Source organism: Salvelinus alpinus, chromosome 3, assembly GCF_045679555.1.
Source record: "Salvelinus alpinus chromosome 3, SLU_Salpinus.1, whole genome shotgun sequence".
In the NCBI taxonomy this organism is placed as follows: domain Eukaryota; kingdom Metazoa; phylum Chordata; class Actinopteri; order Salmoniformes; family Salmonidae; genus Salvelinus; species Salvelinus alpinus.
In genome coordinates this window covers 33,424,763-33,448,531 of record NC_092088.1, presented here as the reverse complement: position 1 = coordinate 33,448,531, position 23,769 = coordinate 33,424,763, and the positions used below count along the sequence as shown (strand labels likewise).

At 42.9% G+C, this 23,769-nt stretch overlaps 1 protein-coding gene across 8 annotated transcripts in view; it reads right to left on the bottom strand.

Moving 5' to 3' along the window:
- Positions 1 to 12,593: 12,593 nt before the first annotated feature.
- The window catches only part of LOC139570580 (actin-binding LIM protein 1-like), a 150,037-nt gene continuing 138,861 nt past the window's right edge, over positions 12,594 to 23,769 (bottom strand). For all 8 annotated transcript variants that reach the window (XM_071392550.1, XM_071392547.1, XM_071392551.1 and 5 more), the window contains 4 exons: positions 21,304 to 21,392; positions 20,277 to 20,391; positions 12,937 to 12,989; positions 12,594 to 12,761 (listed from right to left, as the gene is read on the bottom strand). In XM_071392550.1, coding sequence (XP_071248651.1) covers positions 12,609 to 12,761; positions 12,937 to 12,989; positions 20,277 to 20,391; positions 21,304 to 21,392 — 410 coding nt within the window. In that variant the 3' untranslated portion in view covers positions 12,594 to 12,608. The remainder of the gene's footprint in view (positions 12,762 to 12,936; positions 12,990 to 20,276; positions 20,392 to 21,303; positions 21,393 to 23,769) is intronic.

Genomic DNA, 23,769 nt, shown 5'->3' with positions numbered 1-23,769 from the left:
AAACAAATCAAAACATATTTTATATTTCAGATTCTTCAAATTAGCCACCCTTTGCCTGGATTACAGCTTTGCACACTCTTGGCATTCTCCCAACCAGCTTCGCCTGGAATGCTTTTCCAACAGTCTTGAAGGAGTTCCCACATATGCTGAGCACTTGTTGGCTGCTTTTCCTTCACTCAGCGGTTCAACTCATAACCAAACCATCTCAATGGGGGCGGCAGTGGTTAGTCTTGGCCTAGTACCCAAAAGGTTGCAAGATCAAATCCCTGAGCTGACAAGGTAAAAATCTGTTGTTCTGCCCCTGTTCCTAGGCCGTCATTGAAAATAAGAATTTGTTCTTAACTGACTTGCCTAGTTAAATAAATGTAAAATAAAAAATCGGGTTGAGGCTGGGTGACTCTATCATCCTTCTTGGTCAAATAGCCCTTACACAGTCTGGAGGTGTGTTTTGGGTCATTCTCCTGTTGAAAAACAAATGATAGTCCCACTAAGCGCAAACCAGATGGGATGGCATATCACTGCAGAATGCTGGGATGGCATATCACTGCAGAATGCTGTGGTAGCCATGCTGGTTAAGACTAAAGGACAGATTCACACCTGTCGAATGTCCATGGCTCATGTTTCTTGGCCCAAGCAAGTCTCTTCTTCTTATTGGTGTCCTTTAGTAGTGTTTATTTTTCAGCAATTCGACCATGAAGGCCTGATTCACGCAGTCTCCTCTGAACAGTTGATGTTGAGATGTGTTGAGATGCATTTATTTGGGCTGCAATCTGAGGTGTAGTTAAATCAAATGAACTTATCCTCTGCAGCAGAGGTAACTCTGGGTCTTCCTTCCTGTGGCGGTCCTCATGAGAGCCAGTTTCATCATAGCACTTGATGGTTTTTGCGACTGCACTTGAAGAAACTTTCAAAGTTCTTGACATTTTCAGGATTGACTGACCTTCATGTCCTAAAGTAATGATGGACTGTCGTTATTCTTTGCTTATTTGAGCTGTTCTTGCCATAATATGGATTTCATCTTTTACCAAATAGGGCTATCTTCTGTATACCACCCCTACCTTGTCACAACACAACTGGCTCAAACGCATTAAGAAGGAAAGAAATTCCACAAATTAACTTTTAACAAGGCACACCTGTTAATTGAAATGCATTCCAGGTGACTACTGCATGAAGCTGTTTGAGAGAATGCCAAGAGTGTGCATAGCTGTCATGAAGGCAAAGGGTGGTTACTTTGAAGAATCTCAAATATAAAATATACTTTGATTTGTTTAACACTTTTTTGGTTACTACATGATTCCCTATGTGTTATTTTATAGTTTTGATGAGGTGAGATGGGATCACCTTGCCTGTTACTTCTAGTTATTCTGAACAGAACAGAGCCGGTATTGCCTGTTATTACTATGGCTGAGGGATTGGCATATACTGTAGTATTTGAATTATATTAATGAAAACAGAGCCAAGTACCATATGTCACAAAACTGGCCAAAGATATGACGATTCTAGTCTATCAAAAGCTTTTTCTGCATCGAGAGATAGAAGTGCCCAAGGAGCTTTGGTTTCTGATGAAGCATGTAAAATATGTATTAGAAAATAGTTTAATATCTGTGTTTATCAAAGAAAGAGGGTGATAATGAGAGCACTGAATGGTTTTTACCTTTTAAAAAAAATTGCAAAATTAGTCCTGCATTTACATCCCTTCCAAATGAACCTTTGTGAACGGCTGTGTTAACCATTGCAAGTATGACGTAATTGGTTCCACATTTTTAAATAGACCTCAGGAGGAAGCAGGTGATTTACCTTTATTCATGTTATCCAATGACCTTTTGAGTTCATGTAGAGGGATTTAGACTCCCAGCAAGCCGGCTTCCTCAGTTGCGAGAAGAGGAGATATCTTTTAAAAAGGACTCGATCTGACTTGGTGTTTGATTTACAATCAGAGGTGTACAATTCTTTATAGAAACTGGATAATTGTTGGTTGATTATTTGGATTCAACAGTTGCAATATTCACTAATTGATCATTACTGAAAAACTTGTTAGCCAATAGACGACTGGGTCGATTACCATGGAAGTTATGGTTAAGTCTAACCCGATGGATGGCAAATTCTCCTCTCTGTCTCTTCAATAGATTTAGTTATATATTTTAGTTATCTTCTGACTTTGAAGAGAGTACCTCGTCTGAAAAAAGTGTTTGTTGACAACTTTTACAATTCTGATATCTTCTTCGTGATTTATTCAGCCCAGATGCAAATGCAGTTGCATTGTTTAAAAAAAAAACTTTATTGGCGTCCCATAAAAATCTGAGGATCAGATTGAATTTTTGTTAATCATTATAAATTCAAATTGTACACAACGTAGGATTTTGTAGTAAGGAAACGTTAAAGCGCCATCTTGTGGTTATTTTAGATAATTATGACATTTGTATCTGTCAGTAATAAGCATGATGATCAGATAGACTCATATGTCGAATTAGTAGTAGATTCTAGTACGAAATCGATTCGGGAGAATGTTTTGTGCCTGTTTGAATAGAAAGTGTGCTCTTTTGCTTCAGGGATATGAGCTCGCCAGGCATCAAGGGTTGTATTCAGAGAGCATATGTTGGAGAGCCTTGGTTGCCTTTGGATTGTAGTTGATCTTATTAGATTCGTCCCGCATATCCAGAATGGCATTCATGTCTGTCCTGATAACCAGTTGGAATTCAGTTAATTCTAACAATAAGCTAACAAAAGTTATTATCCAATTTGAAACATAGATATTTATTAATACTGTATTTCCTCCATTCATACTTTGATTCAAACCATACTTTAAAACTATAGGCCTACTATAAACCTGGGTGTTTGTGTATCAGTTTGTGCGTGTTTGAGAGAGAAAGAGACAGTTCCATGGGTGTCTGCCTCTTTATTGGCTGAAGTCCAGGAAGTCAACGGAACACACTGTTTGATTTGTTCCATAAATCTTGACAGGAGTCCTCATATTACATTACACACTGCAGTTCCTTGAACAACATATATGAACCACAGTGTTTATTATAGTTTAATAGCTGAGAGGAGAACAGGTAAACTAATACAGGCAATACCTTTGGAGTAGCCGAGGATTAACATACACAGTGATTTAAAGCTTTATTTTTTGCTTATATTTCAATACAACAAATGGCAGTGTGGGTTTCATTTATAAAACAGTCATTTCAAATAGTAATTTTTTAAATATATTTTTTTACATTTAATGTGTTTGTTAGTAAAATAGGAATTGCTACTCCAATGGGAGCCTGAGAGGCGAAACTGAGTCGTACTCATTTGGCATCAAACCAAAGAAAACAGACTGAAACAGGGAGGGACTACTTGGACTCGTCCAATAAGGAAGGCTCATTTCCATTTTCTGTTGAAAAGCGGTTTAAAATGTTTTCCGTTTCATGCCCTAAAGAATATGACCCGGATCTATACGTAAACCACATTATATTGTTTTGAATAGCAGCTTTTCCAGACTCTGATGCCAGTGAGAGTAACATAGTTAGGTGCTTAGGCTAGCTGGTATGTACTAGAGCCATAAAGAAATGGCAAGACCCAATATTTCCCATGATGAAGACAGACATTTGATTTGCCTTGATAGCCCAAATGAAGGCAAGCTGACCATTGACATGTGAAGCTGACAGACATTCCATTTTTGCATGTGAACATCATGTTTCATATGGTGCCATGAAATTCTACTAACAATGTTCCACAGGAATCAACAGCAACAAATATGAGGAAACAAGCAGGTCAAGGAAAGCAGTTCCATTCAAAGCAAAGCCAGAAATTAAAACAAGCGCAGCAGTCAAAAAGAACATGACTTAATTCTTTCTCATTTTTGAACATGGAAGAAATTGTTTTATTTTCTTTCCTTGTAGCCTTCCAAATGTATCTATTAGTAATTAAATCATGTATTCAGTCTGTAGAGGAGGCATCGTGAAAAAAGAGAGTCCATTGCCTTCTTGAACATGTCAGAAAAAAAGGTTGACAAAAATCGAAACAAATCTTACATCTATGTTACAGTGTTAGAGTAGAGTGCTATCTGAAAGGATGGGATGAGTGCATTCTGCTCTGACTTCTAGAAGAGATTGGCCTTCTTTTTCAAGCTGTTGCGTTTCCAGAGTGGAAGCCTGTCAAACTCCTGGATCTCCATCCCAAAGATGTCAAAGAACGTTTCTGGGGCTAAGTGGCGCTAGAGTGAGAAGAGAGGTTGAGAAAAGAAGGAGGGGAAGGGGGGGATGTTGTGGTTAACATTTCCGCTCCTATATGGTCATTGAAAAACTCTCAAGAAGCTATATGGATCTATGGATTCTGTACTTTCCTTGCTAAGTATTTGTGTAGCATTCATGCACACACATGCAGAAATCAAATGATACCTCCAGTCTTGTTCTGTCCACCTCCCTGGGCAGTTTAGCTCGCCCTCTACTGGTTATCATGAGCATTTCATAGGGTACAACCTTCAAAAGGGAGACACTCGTCAGTAAAGGATGTCAATTCTGAATTAAGCTTCAAAAGGAGACTGTTGGAAGATTGCCCCTCGGGCCATCAAAACGGACTGAGGACCCAATTCAATCAAACCTGGATACTAGGTTTTAAAATACAGTGCATTCGGAAAGTATCCCGACCCCTTGACTTTTTCCACATTGTTACAGCCTTATTCTAAAATGGATTAAATAAAACATTTTCCACATCAATCTACACACAAAATACCCCATAAAGCAAATACAGTTTTTTTTAAATGCTTGCACATTTATTAAAAATAAAACAAATACCTTATTTACATAAGTATTCAGACCATTTGCTATGAGACTCGAAATTGAGCTCAGGTAATCCTGTTTCCAATGATCATCCTTGAGATGTTTCTACAACTTGGAGTCCACCTGTGGTAAATTCAATTGATTGGACATGATTTGGAAAGGCACACACCTGTCTATATAAGGTCCCACAGTTGACAGTGCATGTCAGAGCAAAAACCAAGCCATGAGGTCGAAGGAATTGTCCGTAGAGCTCAGAGACAGGATTGTGTCGAGGCACAGATCTGGGGAAGGGTACCAACACATTTCTGCAGCATTGAAGATCCCCAAGAACAGTGGCCTCCATCATTCTTAAATGGAAGAAGTTTGGAACCACCAAGACTCTTCCTGGAGCTGGCTGCCTAGCCAAACTGAGCAATCAGGGGAGAAGGGCCTTGGTCAGGGAGGTGACCAAGAACCCGATGGTCACTCTGACAGGGCTCCAGAGCTCCTCTGTGGAGATGGAAGAACCTTCCAGAAGTACAACCATCTCTGCAGCACTTAACCAATCAGATGGAAGCCACTCCTCAGTAAAAAGCATGACAGCCCGCTTGATGTTTGCCAAAAGGCATCTAAATGACTCAGACCATGAGAAACAAGATTCTCTGGTCTGATGAAACCAAGATTGAGAACTCTTTGGCCTGAATATAAAGCGTCACGTCTGGAGGAAACCTGGCACCCTCCCTACGGTGAAGCATGGTGGTGGTAGTATCATGCTGTGGGGATGATTTTTTGGCGGCAGGGACTTGGAGACTAGTCAGGATCGAGGGAAAGAAATGGAGTAAAGTACAGAGAGATCCTTGATGAAAACCTGCTCCAGAGCGTTCAGGACCTCAGACTGGGACGAAGATTCACCTTCCAACAGGACAACAACCCTAAGCACACAGCCAAGACAACGCAGGAGTGGCTTCTGAATGTGCTTGAGTGGCCCAGCCAGAGCCCAGAATTGAACCCGATCGAACATCTCTGGAGAGACCTGAAAATAGCTGTGCAGCGACGCTCCCCATCCAACCTCACAGAGCTTGAGATGATCTGCAGAGAAGAACGGGAGAAACTCCCCAAATACAGGTGTGCCAAGCTTGTAGCATCATTCCCAAGAAGACTCTCGAGGCTGTAATCAGCAATGATTCTGTAATCATTGCTTCGTCATTACATTGTCTGTAGATTGATGAGGGGGAAAAAAACAATTTCATCAATTTTACAATAAGGCTGTAACGTAACAAAAGTTTGAAAGAGTCAATGGGTCTGAATACTTTCTGAATGCACTGTATATCCAAAAAGGGGAAATAAAGAATACTTATGCTGTAAGTACATGAATCCACACATTCATCGCTGCAGACAGCGCATTATCATATTTGAGATCCCACAGAAACCGGGTATCCAAGTTTGATTGGATAGGGCATTGTTTTTACAGTTATAGCATGTTCAAAACTGATAGTCTTGTCTGAGACAGGGGAACACTGGGTAGGGACAACACGTGTGACAGGAGATTGTGAGTGAGGGCTGATGGGGCTATAGACCCTGGGAGCTCAACTATAAGGGTATCAGTTGATAGGGAGGTGCATGATGCCAGTATCGTTGTGTAGGTACGTGCATTAGTGCTCTCATTACCAAAACATCTACACTGAGTGTACAAAACATTCAGAACACCTGTTCTTTCCATGATATAGACTGAACAGGGGAATCCAGGTGAAAGCTATGATCCATTATTGATGGTCACTTGTTAAATCCCCTTCAGTGTAGATGAAGGGGATGAGACAGGTTAGAGAAGTATTTAAGCCTTGAGAAAATTGAGACATGGATTGTGTATGTGTGCCATTCAGAGGGTAAATGGGCAAGACAACATATTTAAGTGTCTTTGAACGGGGTATAGTAGGTGCCAGGCGCACTGGTTTGTGTCAAGAACTGCAACGCTGCTGGGTTTTTCACGCTCAACAGTTTCCCGTGTGTATCAAGAATGGTCCACCACCAAAGGATATCCAGCCAACTTGACACAACTGTGGGAAGCATTGGAGTCAACATGAGCGAGTATCCCTGTGGAATGCTTTTGACACCTTGTATAGTCCATGCCCTGACGAATTGAGGCTGTTCTGAGGGCAAGGGGGGGGGGGGGTGTATATCAGTTAAAATGTGAATATGTTGGAATATCTGACTAGACAAGATTAGGCTACAGATCGACATTTTCAAAGAACTGTGGCCCTAAAATAATGGTAAGTAAGTTACAAAATAGATACAGTACGTGTTACACAATTTGTTTAAATGAAATTGTCAAGTCATAGATCGAGTCCTGGGAAGCAGCTATACTGTGGGCTTTACAGCAAACGTATGTTAGGCCCAGTACACAAACACACCTAGATGAGATCGGTTGAAATTTAGAGGAAGAGTTTTGCAAGATCTTACTGAAATGCTCTAATAAGCAACAGGGGGAGTGATTTGTGCTTTTTTCCCGCCCTCTATCTGATCAACTCATAGTAGTCAAACCAGCCATGAAAATCCAACAATGAAGGTGGCTCTCCTTCATTAAGTTGTATCAAAGACACATTTGGTGTTGGATTTTCCACTGTATGTTACATACAGTCTGTATTGAAGCCATGTGCGAATGAGCATGGAGAAGCCGGCATGCTAAGCGAGAGGCGACTCAGTTCACTAGCTCCTGTCTAGACTGCAGCACAGCCATAGCCTCATGGGAGAGTTAGTACTTTAGAGGGGCTGCCTTTGGTTACAGGAACCCATGAAGGGACTGACTACCAGCTGCATACTGTAGGTAGTTAGTGGTGATATGAGACACCAATCATATACAGTTGAAGTCGGAAGTTTACATACACTTAGGTTGGAGTCATTAAAATTCATTTTTCAACCACTCCAAATTTCTTGTTAACTAACTGTAGTTTCGGCAAGTCGGTTAGGACATCTACTTTGTGCATGACATAAGTAATTTTTCCAACAATTGTTTACAGACAGATTACTTCACTGTGTCATAATTGCGGTGGGTCAGAAGTTTACATACAATGAGTTGACTGTGCCTTTAAACTTCTTCAGGCTAAGGTCTATTTTTCTCCATTTCCTGTCTGACTGACGTTCCCAAAGTAAACTGCCTGTTACTCAGGCCCAGAAGCCAGGATATGCATATAATTGGTACCATTAGATAGAACACACTTTGAAGTTTGTAGAAATGTTAAAATAATGTATGAGACTATCACACAATTGATATGGTAGGAGGAAATCCAAAGAAAAACCAACCAGGATTTTATTTTTTGGAGAGTCAATCACTTTCAATGGAAAACTATAGGTCCCATGCAAATCCAGCTTCCAGATCGCAATTTCTATTGCTTCCACTAGATGTCAACAGTCTTTGTTCAAGCTTTCAGGTTTGTTTCTTCCCAAACGAGGAAGAATTTTTAGTTTTGGTACTGGGAGTCAAAGTTGGAAATCAGTTGGAAATCAGTCTGTGCGCACACAACGAAGAGGACTAATTTTACTTTTCTATTGAACATACTTCTTTCCGTATGAAATATTATAGTTTAATTACATTTTAGGGTACCTGAGGATTGCATAGAAACGTATTTTGACTTGTTTTAGCAAAGTTTAGTGGTAGCTTTTTGGATTCCTTTCTCTGCATGTTGAATGAGTGGATTACTCAAATCGATGGCGCCAACTAAACTGACTTTTTGGGATATAAAGGATTTTATCTAACAAAACGACCATGCATGTTGTAGCTGGGACCCTTGGGATTGCAAATCAGAGGAAGATTTTCAAAAAGTGAGTGAATATTTAGGTGCTTTATTTAGTTGTTTTACGAAGCCTGTGCTGGTTGAAAAATATTTTGATATGGGGCGCAGTCCTCAAACAATCGCATGCCTTCGCTGTAAAGCCTATTGTAATTCAGACAATGCAGTTAGATTAACAGGAATTGAAGCTTTTAACCGACATAAGACACTTGTATGTACCTAGATGTTTAATATCCATGATATCTTCCAATTTCACCGGAAGTTGTTAACAGATGTCCCGCTGGAAAATTCCAGAAAATGTCATGGCTTTAGAAGCTTCTGATAAATGATGTCAATTAGCCTGAGTCAATTGGAGGAGTACCTGTGGATGTATTTCAAGGCCTACATTCAAACTCAGTGCCTCTTTCCTTGACATCATGGGAAAATCGAAAGAAAATCAGCCAAGACATCAGAAAAATAATTGTAGACCTCCACAAGTCTGGTTCATCATTGGGAGCAATTTCCAAACGCCTGAAGGTACCACATTCATCTGTACAAACAATAGTACGCAAGTATAAACACCATGGGACCACGCAGCCGTCATACCGCTCAGGAAGGAGACGCGTTCTGTGTCCTAGAGATGAACGTACATTGGTGCGAAAAGTGCAAACCAATCCCAAAACAGCAAAGGACCTTGTGAAGATGCTGGAGGAAACAAGTAGAAAAGTATCTATATCCACAGTAAAACGAGTCCTATATCGACATAACCTGAAAGGCCGCTCAGGAAGGAAGAAGCCACAGCTCCAAAACCACCATAAAAAAGCCAGACTACGGTTAACAACTGCACATGGGGACAAAGATCGTACTTTTTGGAGAAATGTCCTCTGGTCTGATTAAACAAAAATAGAACTGTTTGGCCATAATGACCATCGTTATGTTTGGAGGAAAAAGGGGGAGGCTTACAAGCCGGAGAACATCATCCCAACCATGAAGCATGGGGGTGGCAGCATCATGTTGTGGGGGTGCTTTGCTGCAGGAGGGACTGGTGCACTTCAAAATAGATGGCGAAACATTGAAGAAACATCTCAAGACATCAGTCAGGAAGTTAAAGCTTGGTCGCAAATGGGTCTTCCAAATGGACAATGACCCCAACCATACTTACAAAGTTGTGGCAAAATGTCTTAAGGACAACAAAGTCAAGGTATTGGGGTGGCCATCAAAGCCATCACAACTTGTGGGAAGAACTGAAAAAGCATGTGCGAGCAAGGAGCCCTACAAACCTGACTCAGTTACACCAGCTCTGTCAGGAGGAATGAGCCAAAATTCACCCAACTTATTGTGGGAAGCTTGTGGAAGGCTACCCTAAACGTTTGACCCAAGTTAAGCAATTTAAAGGCAATGCTACCAAATACTAATTGAGTGTATGTAAACTTCTGACCCACTGGGAATGTGGTGAAAGAAATAAAAGCTGAAATAAATCATTCTCCACTATTATTCTGACATTTCACATTCTTAATATAAAGTGGTGATCCTAACTGACCTAAAACAGGGATTTTTTACTCAGATTAAATGTCAGGAAATGTGAAAAACTGAGTTTAAATGTATTTGGCTAAGGTGTATGTAAACTTCCGACTTCAACTCTACCTCCTGTTATAGGTGCCGAGGTTTACCTCACTATTCCTTCTATTATATCACCCAATGTGTGCGGTGGTTCCGATATGCCAAGCTCAATTGAAGCTCTCTCTACTGACTCAGCATATTTGTTTTTGTAGCATACACATTTTTGTAGTAAAGTATACATTTAAAAAATGGAATGTCAGTCAAATATACTAATAAGGATAGGGCACATACATCAGGTAAATTCAAAATCTTTATAAAGAAATTATATAAACAAAAAAAAAAGATACTTGCTTTTGTTTCCAACATATTAGGCATAGATACTCCCCTGTCCATTCTTGTTACTGCAGCACTGCCATCCCTTATGTGCTACAGGATAGAACATACAGTACACACACACATGTAATATAGTGGTATGGAACCGAGATATATCTACCATCACTATCTACTACTATCCCAGCTACTGTATCTTATTCCTATCATATAGAGCAGCATACTGGTACTTATGGTCACTGCAGTACTTTTGTCTGTCGGTAATAGGTCACGGCACTCAAAGATTGGCATTCTTTTAATACAAATACTATCAATAGCATCTTAGGTTACCTACACTTGTGACACCTCGACCTCACAGTCAAGAGGACTGTTACAGTTTAAAATTGAATATGTAAATAAATGACATTTAGTGACATCTGGAGACAATTCGCAACAATAAAACAGGCAATGATACAAAGATCATTCTACGTTGCATGTACAGTAGTGGTTCCATCTAGTCACAGTGAGACTGAACATGTCTGAGCAATGTTGTATGTGTTCCTTGACAAGAGCATGCGCGGTCACTGCAATGCATTCACTACAGTTTGGGATAGCTAATAATGATGCAGGCATTTAGCAGGAGTGGGTTGACATTCAGGATAACATGAAGTTTGCGATCCTGGGTATAGAGTGAGCAAACGCATGCAAAATGAAATTGCATAATGAAAGATATTTGTGGATAAGCAAATGAGCGACATACCTGAAACTCTGCAAGACAGCATGGGGCAGAAAATGAGACTCAGTTAGTTTTTCCTGTACTATTTAAATCTGAAAGAAATACTACATTATTTCCAAATCTGACTGCTCAATAATTGGGTCGCTTATTTACAATGTACACTGCTCAAAAAAATAAAGGGAACACTTAAACAACACAATGTAACTCCAAGTCAATCACACTTCTGTGAAATCAAACTGTCCACTTAGGAAGCAACACTGATTGACAATAAATTTCACATGCTGTTGTGCAAATGGAATAGACAAAAGGTGGAAATTATAGGCAATTAGCAAGACACCCCCAATAAAGGAGTGGTTCTGCAGGTGGTGACCACAGATCACTTCTCAGTTCCTATGATTCCTGGCTGATGTTTTGGTCACTTTTGAATGCTGGCGGTGCTTTCACTCTAGTGGTAGCATGAGACGGAGTCTACAACCCACACAAGTGGCTCAGGTAGTGCAGCTCATCCAGGATGGCACATCAATGCGAGCTGTGGCAAGAAGGTTTGCTTTGTCTGTCAGCGTAGTGTCCAGAGCATGGAGGCGCTACCAGGAGACAGGCCAGTACATCAGGAGACGTGGAGGAGGCCGTAGGAGGGCAACAACCCAGCAGCTGGACCGCTACCTCCGCCTTTGTGCAAGGAGGAGCACTGCCAGAGCCCTGCAAAATGACCTCCAGCAGGCCACAAATGTGCATGTGTCAGCATATGATCTCACAAGGGGTCTGAGGATCTCATCTCGGTACCTAATGGCAGTCAGGCTACCTCTGGCGAGCACATGGAGGGCTGTGCGGCCCCACAAAGAAATGCCACCCCACACGATGACTGACCCACCGCCAAACCGGTCATGCTGGAGGATGTTGCAGGCAGCAGAACGTTCTCCACGGCGTCTCCAGACTCTGTCACGTCTGTCACATGTGCTCATGTGCTCAGTGTGAACCTGCTTTCATCTGTGAAGAGCACAGGGCGCCAGTGGCGAATTTGCCAATCTTGGTGTTCTCTGGCAAATGCCAAACGTCCTGCACAGTGTTGGGCTGTAAGCACAACCCCCACCTGAGGACGTCGGGCCCTCATACCACCCTCATGGAGTCTGTTTCTGACCATTTGAGCAGACACATGCACATTTGTGGCCTGCTTGAGTTCATTTTGCAGGGCTCTGGCAGTGCTCCTCCTTGCACAAAGGCCGGAGGTAGCCTATAATTTCCACCTGATGTCTATTCCATTTGCACAACAGCATGTGAAATTTATTGTCAATCAGTGTTGCTTCCTAAGTGGACAGTGATTTCACAGAAGTGTGATTGACTTGGAGTTACATTGTGTTGTTTAAGTGTTCCCTTTATTTTTTGAGCAGTGTATTATCAGTTAAAGGTACAATCTGGGAGGGGTTACATTTCCCAAGCCCCATTCCTCAACTGTATACCAAAAGTAGTGACAGGGCTGTCATTTTGCTGAAAAACGAATGTCTAGATTGTAGTTTTAAGAATATTGAAATTGTATGTAGATGTAGAAGTAGCTGTGAACACAACCACAGCTGTATTTGTTGAGCAACACTCACCTCTTCCTCCCCCACACATGTTGCCATGGCTGTTGTACGGAGTGAAATCTGTGGACTGAGGCTGTAGGGGCAGAGACAGTATTGTAACAGCGATCACATGTGTACAATATAATCAACAACACTTTGTCAATCAAAGCCTATAAGGGGAAACCATCCACATGAATCAATAAGTTAGATTTTATTGTTGGAGTGAATAAATAGTTGTGATATCTGATATGTGAAGCATCTGATCTTACCCGATGTAATCCATTCCGTCCATAACCAGGCAGCGATGAGGTTTTGGAATCATCTGAAAAGTTGACACTTACAGTAAGCATAATTTCGATGAAACATCTAAGATCGATTTGGCTGTCCTATAGTTTGAATGGTTCATGCTGTTTATTTGATAGGGTTGCTTTTGAGGTTGGATCTGACCAGGATGGTATTTATTGGTGCACACCATATCAAAAGGTTTCAAAAAAAATTTCGGCGGAAAACAAAAACATTTGTGTTTGTTATGTTGATTTGGTGGAAGATGCAACCATCACTCTTCTTAACTAGGTCCTTAAACATCTTGAGGGAAGTAAGACCCATGCCAGACTACTATCTGTTGACTTCTCTTCTGAAGTTAATTGTATACACCCTCTAAGCAGAGGCTTTTGTCCAATTTTGATCTTGATTTTAACATACAGTACAGTAGTCAGCTGGTTGATTGACTTTAACCAACCGAACTCAAAGGGTGAGAGTCAACGGTTCCCAATCTGGCACAGTATCCTCCTGGGGGTATGTCTTTTCCCTCTGTTGTTTGTATTGTGCACTGATGATTTTCAGAGTAATCACGACTCTAGACACCCCATTACGTTTGCAGATGACTCCGTTATCGAGAGTGTTTTACCGGATGAAGAGGTGAGCCATGGCCCAGTGGTGGAGGAGTATGTTGGATGGGGTGACCGCGCCTTTTAAGAACTTAATGTCAAGAAAACCAATGATATGGCTATTGATTTCCGGAGGAGCTCCCTGACATCAATGCAGACTGATTGATGGTGAGCCAGTGGAGATTGTTGATCAATACAAATACTTTGGCACTTCCTTTGACAGCCTTTCAACAGAGTTGAGGCCAATGTGGACGCTATCTGTGCGACGGGAAATCAGCACCTGTTCTTCCTGAGGAAACTCAGCCGTTTCAGGGTGGATAGGAAGCTGATGACCATATTTTACAGATTGTTAATTGAATCCATTTTAACATTCAATATGATCTGCTGTTTTGGTAATCTTAGGGTAATAAACTGGATAACATTTTTTTTATATATTTCACCTTTATTTAACCAGGTAGGCCAGTTGAGAACAAGTTCTCATTTACAACTGCGACCTGGCCAAGATAAAGCAAAGGGACAAAAACAACAAACATAGTCATTAACATAATAGAAAAATTGATGTACAGTGTGTTCAAATGTAGAAGATTTTTTTTATTTTTTTTATTTTATTTCACCTTTATTTAACCAGGTAGGCTAGTTGAGAACAAGTTCTCATTTGCAACTGCGACCTGGCCAAGATAAAGCATAGCAGTGTGAACAGACAACACAGAGTTACACATGGAGTAAACAATAAACAAGTCAATAACATGGTAGGAAAAAAAAGAGAATCTATATACAATGTGTGCAAAAGGCATGAGGTAGGCAATAAATCGAATAATTACAATTTAGCAGATTAACACTGGAGTGATAAATCATCAGATGATCATGTGCAAGAAGAGATACTGGTGTGCAAAAGAGCAGAAAAGTAAATAAATAAAAGCAGTATGGGGGGTGAGGTAGGTAAATTGGGTGGGTAGTTTACAGATGGACTATGTACAGCTGCAGTGATCGGTTAGCTGCTCGGATAGCAGATTTTTAAAGTTGTTGAGGGAGATAAAAGTCTCCAACTTCAGAGATTTTTGCAATTCGTTCCAGTCGCAGGCAGCAGAGAACTGGAAGGAAAGGCGTCCAAATGAGGTTTTGGCTTTAGGGATGATCAGTGAGATACACCTGCTGGAGCGCGTGTTGCGGGTGGGTGTAGCCATCGTGACCAGTGAACTGAGATAAGGCGGCACTTTACCTAGCATAGCCTTGTAGATGACCTGGAGCCAGTGGGTCTGACGACGAACCTGTAGCGAGGGCCAGCCGACTAGGGCATACAGGTCGCAGTGGTGGGTCGTATAAGGTGCTTTAGTAACAAAACGAATGGCACTGTGATAAACTGCATCCAGTTTGCTGAGTAGAGTATTGGAAGCTATTTTGTAGATGACATCGCCGAAGTCGAGGATCGGTAGGATAGTCAGTTTTACTAGGGTAAGTTTGGCGGCGTGAGTGAAGGAGGCTTTGTTGCGGAATAGAAAGCCGATTCTTGCTTTGATTTTGGATTGGAGATGTTTGATATGAGTCTGGAAGGAGAGTTTGCAGTCTAGCCAGACACCTAGGTACTTATAGATGTCCACATATTCTAGGTCGGAACCGTCCAGGGTGGTGATGCTAGTCGGGCGTGCGGGTGCAGGCAGCGAACGGTTGAAAAGCATGCATTTGGTTTTACTAGCGTTTAAGAGCAGTTGGAGGCCACGGAAGGAGTGTTGTATGGCATTGAAGCTCGTTTGGAGGTTAGATAGTACAGTGTCCAAGGAAGGGCCGGAAGTATATAGAATGGTGTCGTCTGCGTAGAGGTGGATCAGGGAATCGCCCGCAGCAAGAGCAACATCATTGATGTATACAGAGAAAAGAGTCGGCCCGAGAATTGAACCCTGTGGTACCCCCATAGAGACTGCCAGAGGTCCGGACAACAGGCCCTTCGATTTGACACACTGAACTCTGTCTGAGAGTAGTTGATGAACCAGGCGAGGCAGTCATTTGAGAAACCAAGGCTGTTTTTTATACTGTATTTTATCAATGGCAGTTATATCATTTAGGACCTTGAGCGTGGCTGAGGTGCACCCATGACCAGCTCGGAAACCAGATTGCATAGTGGAGAAGGTACAGTGGGATTCGAAATGGTTAGTGATCTGTTTATTAACTTGGCTTTCGAAGACTTTAGAAAGGCAGGGCGAATATACAGTTGAAGTCAGAAGTTTACATACACTTAGGTTGGAGTCAATAAAACTAGTTTTTCAACCACTCCACACATTTCTTGTTAACAAACTATAGTTTTGGTAAGTCGGTTAGGACGTCTACTTTGTGCATGACACAAGTAATTTTTCCAAGAATTGTTTACAGAAATTATTTCACTATCACAATTCCAGTGGGTCAGAAGTTACATACACTAAGTTGACTGTGCCTTCAAACAGCTTGGAAAATTCCAGAAAATGATGTCATGGCTTTAGAAGCTTCTGATAGGCTAATTGACATAATTTGTCAATTGGAGGTGTACCTGTGGATGTATTTCAAGGCCTACCTTCAAACGCAGTGCCTCTTTGCTTGACATCATGAGAAAATCAAAAGAAATCAGCCAAGACCTCAGGAAAAAAATGGTAGACCTCTACAAGTCTGGTTCATCCTTGGGAGCAATTTCCAAATGCCTGAAGGTACCACGTTCATCTGTACAAACAATAGTACGCAAGTATAAACACCATGGTACCACGCAACCGCCCTACCGCTCAGGAAGGAGACGCGTTCTGTCTCCTAGAGATGAACGTACTTTGGTGCGAAAAGTGCAAACCAATCCCAGAACAGCAAAGGACCTTGTGAAGATGCTGGAGGAAACAGGTAGAAAAGTATCTATATCCACAGTAAAACGAGTCCTATATCGACAACCTGAAAGGCCACTCAGCAAGGAAGCAGCCACTGCTCCAAAACCGCCATGAAAAAGCCAGACTACGGTTTACAACTGCACATGGGGACAAAGATTGTACTTGAGAAATGTCCTCTGGTCTGATGAAACAAAAATAGAACTGTTTGGCCATAATGACCATCCTTATGTTTGGAGGAAAAAGGGGGAGGCTTGCAAGCCGAAGAACACCATCCCAACCATGAAGCATGGGGGTGGCAGCATCATGTTGTGGGGGTGCTTTGCTGCAGGAGGGACTGGTGCACTTAAAAATAGATGGCATCATGAGGTAGGAAAATTATGTGGATATATTGAAGCAACATCTCAAGACATCAGTCAGGAAGTTAAAGCTTGGTTGCAAATGGACAATGACTCCAAGCATACTTCCAAAGTTGTGGCAAAATGGCTTAAGGACAACAAAGTCAAGGTATCGGAGTGGCCGTCACAAAGCCCTGACCTCAATCCCATAGAAAATTTGAGGGCAGAACTGAAAAAGTGTGAGAAAGCCAGGAGGCCTACAAATCTGACTCAGGTACACCAGCTCTGTCAGGAGGAAAGGCCAAAATTCACCCAACTTATTCTGGGAAGCTTGTAGAAGGCTACCCGAAGCATTTGACCCAAGTTAAACAATTTCAAGGCAATGCTACCAAATACTAATTGAGTGTATGTAAACTGACCCACTGGGAATGTGATGAAAGAAATAAAAGCTGAAATAAATCACTCTGATTATGCTGACGTTTCACATTTTTAATATAAAGTGATCATAACTGACCTAAGACAGGGAATTTTTACTAGGATTAAATGTCAGAAATTGTGAAAAACTGAGTTTAAATGCATTTGGCTAAGGCGTATGTAAACTTCCGACTTCGACTGTAGGTCTAACAGTTTGGGTCTAGAGTGTTTCCCCCTTTGAAGAGGATGACCGCGGTAGCCTTCCAATCTTTGGTGATCTCATACGATACGAAGGAGAGGTTGAACAGGCTAGTAATAGGGGTTGGAACAATTTTGGCGGATAATTTTAGAAAGAGAGGGTCCAGATTGTCTAGCCCAGGTGATTTGTAGGGGTCCAAATTTTGCAGCTCTTTTAGAACATCAGCTGTCTGGATTTGGGTGAAGGAGAAGCGGGCGGGCTTGGACAAGTTTCTGCAGGGGGTGCCGAGCTGTTGGCCCAGGTAGGGGTAGCCAGGTGGAAAGCATGGCCAGCCATAGAAAAATGCTTATTGAAACTGAAGATAGATGGGTTCAATCAATTCACATATGGTGTCCAAGACAGCTTGGGGTCTGAAGGGGGCCTATAACAAGCGGCAACGGTGAGAGACTTGTTTCTGGAAAGGTGGAATTTTTTAAAGCAGAAGCTCGAATTGTTTGGGCACAGACCTGGATAGTATGACAGCTTGCAGAGTTCTCTGCAGTAGATTGCAATTCCGCCACCTTTGGCAGTTCTATCTTGTCGGAAAATTATATAGTTAGGGATGGAAATGTATGGATTTTTTGTGGCCTTCCTAAGCCACGATTCAGACACGGCTAGGACATCAGGGTTGACGGAGTGTGCTAAAGCAGTGAATAAAACACATTCAGGGAGGAGGCTTCTAATGTTAACATGCATGAAACCAAGGCTTTTACGGTTACAGAAGTCAAAAAATGAGAGCGCCTGGGGAATGGGAGTGATGCTGGGGGCTGCAGGGCCTGGGTTAACCTATACATCAGCATAGGAACAGAGGAGGAGTAGGATAAGGGTACGGCTAAAGGCTATAAGAACTGGTCGTCTAGTGCGTTCGGAACAGAGACTAAAAGGAGCAGGTTTCTGGGCACGGAAGAGTAGATTCAAGGCATAATGTACAGACAAGGGTATGGTAGGATGTGAGTACAGTGTTGGTAAACCTAGGCATTGAGTGACGATGAGAAGTTTTGTCTCTAGGGGCACCAGTTAAGCCAGGTGAGGTCACCACATGTGTAGGGGGTGGAACAAAAGGTCTAAGGCATATTGGGCAAGGCTAGCGGCTCTACAGTGAAATAAGATTATAATCACTAACCAAAACAGCAATAGACAAGGCATTTTGACATTAGAGAGAGGCATGTGTAGCCGAGTGATCATAGTGTTCAATGAGTAGCACTAGATGAGTCAGGGAGCCAGATTGCGTAGTCGCTGCTACGCTAGGCGAGCTGTAGACATGGCAATTCAGACAGCTAGCGGGCCAGGGATAGCAGATGGGCAGCCGGGGACGTCGCAACAGAAGAGCCTGTTGAGACCACCTCGGACGGTTACGTCGGCAGGGGCTCCGTGTCGGCAGTAAAGGGTCCAGGCCAATTGGCAAAATAGGAATTGTAGCTCAAGAATTGTCTGGTTTACCTCTTTGGCTAGCCGGGAGATGGGCCTAGTTCGAGACGAGCTCCAGACTAACTGGTGCTTGCTTCGGGACAGAGACGTTAGCCAGGAGTAGCCACTCGGATAGCAGCTAGCTAGCTGCGATGATCCGGTGTAAAGGTTCAGAGCTTGCGGTAGGAATCCGGAGATGTGCTAGAGAAAAAGCAGTCCGATATGCTCTGGGTTGATATTGAGCTGTGCATACTGGCAGGAATTGACCGGGTTGAGGCTGGCTGATGTCCGAGTTAACGGTGAGGATCGCTAGCAGTGGCTAACTGACTACTAGCTAGTGGCTAGTTAGATGGCTAGCTGCTGAAAGGGGGTTCCGGTTCTAAAGTATAAAAATAGCAGATCCGTACCACATTGGGTCAGGCGGGTTGCAGGAGAGTATATTCAGTCCGTAGATGGGAAGTGAGATTAAAATATATACATGGGACAGGACAAGACAGACACACGTCCGACTGCTCCTCCATCTTGGAAGTGGCGTTGTGAAATAAAGTAGCAGGATCATTGGTATGAATGAACTCTGAACCAACTATATTAATTTGGTGACAGGTTGAAACATTCATGGACATTTAGCTAGCTAGCTTGTTGTTAGGTGCTTTTTTTCTGGATCGTTGTTGAATTTGGACCTATTTTGAGTCACACAAAATCGTATGTTCTCTTTTTTGAAAATTAATCCACAGATAAAAAGGGACACCTAGTTAGTTTCTAGTAATCTCTCCTCCTTTGGTCTTCTCTTGTGGACTTTATATGGTGGTTTGCAACCAACTTTAAGGTGCATTACCGGTACTAACTGGACCGGAGTGTGGACCTCGTTTCATCTTTTAATCACCCACATGAGTTTATGCTCCTAAAAACCAATGAGGAGATGGGACTTTCAGCAAGTCAAGCATCAAAAATAGAACCTAGAATCTAAAATATAATCTATTTTAGTGCCTGGCTACGCAGACACACGTTGAAGTGTGCAAACTTATTAACGCGGGCGGTATGGTCAGCATGTTAGGCACAGGTCAGACTCAAGGTGCAATCCATCCGGAAAGACTCCCAGCATCCCTTATTTGATGAATTTACAATGCTTCCCTCAGAGCGCAGATACAGGCTCCCTAAGTTTAAAACTAACAGGTCTAAACTGTCATCCCAGCTGCTGTCAGCTTCCTCAAACAAGCTGTAGTAGTATTGTGTGCATATTGCTGTGAATACTGGTTTTGTTTTTGTGGAAATGTATTGTCATGTGCTCATTGTGTTTTGTTAACTACGTGCTGCAAAATGAATTGCACCTCAGGGATATTAAAGACTCTACTCTATAGATAGAGGTACTATTTCAATTAGCTTCTGATCGCTTTCTTCAATTTGGTGCCTAATGAACACTACCATAATTTACAGCTCATTTGATGTGGTTCTTCTAAACAATGTGCTAGTTACTATATGGTGAGAACATACCTCCATCACAGTTGGTCTGCTGGGGGTCATAGCGCTGAGCTGATTGGCTGCGTTCCCTGATCTGCTCCTTCTCATTCTCCTCCTTCATTATCAGCTTCCCCAAACCAGACTGGATCTGTGGACCCACAGAACATTATGGTAAAATGTAACTTAAAGAGCAACTGTCTATAAAAAGAAATGAATCCTTTTGAAAACAGCCTACATGGCATCAATATGAGTCAGAAACAGTTATTCTAGTATGTACAATGTACTAAAGTGAAAATAGGATTATTTGGGTCATAGTCTTGTCTAAAACGGAGTTTGGAACATCCGTGTGACACAACGGGTAAATGAAGGTTGTGTTTTGATTTGACGTACATTTATATTTGCCCACTAAGATGGGGTGAACAGCTGCGGTGATTTCGCTCTATCCAATAGCATAGATAGAGACACAGACCTGCCCAGCAGCCTGACTTTGTTTACATGAGACAACACATCATCGCACATTTTTTACTTGAGAAATACTGCACCAAACACCTTAGTTTGATGTCCATTCTGTGGATTTTGAGGAAGTGAAATAAGCTTCTGCGTCTACAGTGCCTCATGGGGGAGAAAGATCATTAACCAAACGCGGAATCGGTCAGGAAACACACCTTCAAGACTGAAATCTCGATTTTCAAATGAGCAACAGAAAAATACACATGCCAAACGGCATGTTCAGTGCCTTTTTAAAACCGGTAGGTATAATGCATTATGATCAAGTTATAACGCACTGTAACACTTGTCCTGAGCACGTATGACCATCTTATGTTTTCTGATCTCATAATGATCCTTACTAAATACCAGCTATTTTGAGTCAGTTAAAATGTTGAAACATAAAGTAGTGTAAACATTATTATGAGACAGTATGAAGGCTTGATCATGCTTCTAAGCATTATACCTGCAGGCATAACGTTTTACAAACATACTGTACAATAGTAGAGCAGAGCTGCATAACTGGACCAGTGTGTGTTTGTGGGAACAGGTGTATTAATGTGCCTTCTCTAACCTTGTTGATATGCTCCTCCTGGAGCTGCTTTCTCTTCAGGGCCTCCTCTTCCTCCTCTTCCCTAGACCGTCTCCTTCCTCCTTCTGATCCTAGGAGTAGCATACACAACCCACGAATAAGCCAACAAAAAACATGCACGCACACACCGACACACAGGTCCATATCTATCAAGGCACAAGGTGAGACCCAGATGCAGACTCAGGGGGCAGATGGTTGGAGTCTTACAATGTTTGTTAATCCAAAGGGGTAGGCAAGAGAATGGTCGTGGACAGGCAAAAGGTCAAAACCAGATCAGAATCCAGGAGGTACAGAGTGGCAGACAGGCAGAAAGGTCAGGCAGGTGGGTACAAAGTCCAGACACAGGCAAGGGTCAAAACCGGAAGGACTAGAAAAAGGAGAATGCAAAAAGCAGGAGAACAGGAAAACCGCTGGTTGACTTGGAAACATACAAGAGGAACTGGCACAGAGAGACAGGAAACACAGGGATAAATACACTAGGCAAAATCAGCGACACCTGGTGGGGGTGGAGACAATCACAAAGACAGGTGAAACCGATCAGGGAGTGAAAGCACCCCTCCCCAGGGACGCCACCAGGCGTCCTACCTGGGCGCATACCTGGCTGACCGGGGTGTCGGCGGTGGAAATCGGCGATGAGGGCCGGGTCCAAGATCTCTTTAGCAGGAACCCAGCACCTCTCCTCCAGGCCATAACCCTCCCAGTCAACCAGGTACTGGAAACCCCTGCCCCGAGGTCGAACCTTCAGGAGGCGTCTCACTGTATACACTGGCTGGCCATCGATTACCCAGGGGGGCGGGATGGGCCTGGAAACAGAAGACAAAGGACAGTGAGACACAGGCTTAATTCTGGACAAATGGAAGGTAGGGTGGATATGGAGGGTAAGGGGTAAAAAGACAGACAGCAGTGGAACTCAGGACTCTGGAGATGGGAAAAGGACCAATGAACCGGGGAGACAATTTGCGGGACTCTACCCGCAGGGGCAGGTTTCGAGTGGAAAGCCATACCCTCTGCCTAATGCGGTAGCGGGGAGCTGGGGTCCGGCGACGGTCCGCTTGTCGACGATACCTGGAGTTGGTCTTGAGAATAGCCGCCCTGGCTCTTCCCCAGGTATGTCGACAGTGTCGGACAAACATCTGGGTCAGGGGTACGCTGACCTCCTGCTCTTGTTCCGGGAAGAGTGGAGGCTGATACTCCATGGAGCACTCGAAAGGGGAGAGTCCCGTGGCAGAACAGCGAAGGGTGTTCCGGGCATACAGAACAGCGAAGGGTGTTCCGGGCATACACCACCCAGACCAGTTGGCTCCAGGTAGTGGGATTGGTTGAGACTAGGTATCTAAGTGTGGTTTCCAGGTCTTGGTTGGCTCGCGCCGACTGACCATTGGTTGGGGATGGAATCTGGATGACAGGCTGGCTGATGACCCAATAAGGGTGCAGAATGCCTTCCAGAGCTGAGACGAGAACCCCGATCAGAGACCATGTCTACCAGGAGTTCATGGATCGAAAAAAGCGAGACCCAGATGCAGACTCAGGATGCAGATGGGTGGAGTCTTACAATGTTTATTAATCCAAAGGGGTAGGCAAGAGAATGGTCGTGGACAGGGCAAAATGTCATAACCAGATCAGAATCCAGGAGGTACAGAGTGGCAGACAGGCTCATGGTCAAGGCAGGCAGAAAGGTCAGGCAGGTAGGTACAAAGTCCAGAAACAGGCAAGGGTCAAAACTGGGAGGACTAGAAAAAGGAGAATGCAAAAAACAGGAGACCGGGAAACCGCTGGTTGACTTGGAAACATACAAGAGGAACTGGCACAGAGAGACAGGAAACACAGGGATAAATACATTAGGGGAAATCAGCGACGCCTGGAGGGGTGGAGACAATCACAAGGACAGGTGAAACAGATCAGGGCATGACACTTATCACTGTGCGTGAACACAGTCGGACATCTTGACCGAGGAGCAGTGCTAGAAACAGTAAAATGAGACTGTCCAAAACTACAACAGAATGCATAATAGAATGCTTCCATCTGTGGTCATCACATTCACAAAAGTACTGTCCAGGATTTTAAAATGGATTCACAAAAGTACTGTAGGATTTATCTTTCCATCCATTTCAGTGGGATTGAAGAACAGGAGTGTGGGAGAACACAAATGAGAGACATCGTTGACTAGACATACACACAGACAACACCAGGGCAGTACAACTACTCAGCTGCACTGAATGTTAATGCAGACATTACAACAGTCTTCACAAGATGAGCTTTGTACTATTAGTTTAATACACAGAAAAACACAGTGTAGGAAGACAGGTCAGTTTGAGGCCAGTCTCAGTTACAGTAGCTCTGTCCAAGTCATTTGTGAATGGTGTAGATACAGGTAACTGCCAAAATAAAGGAAACACCAATATAAAGTGTCTTAATAGGGCGTTGGGCCACCACGAGCCGCCAGAACAG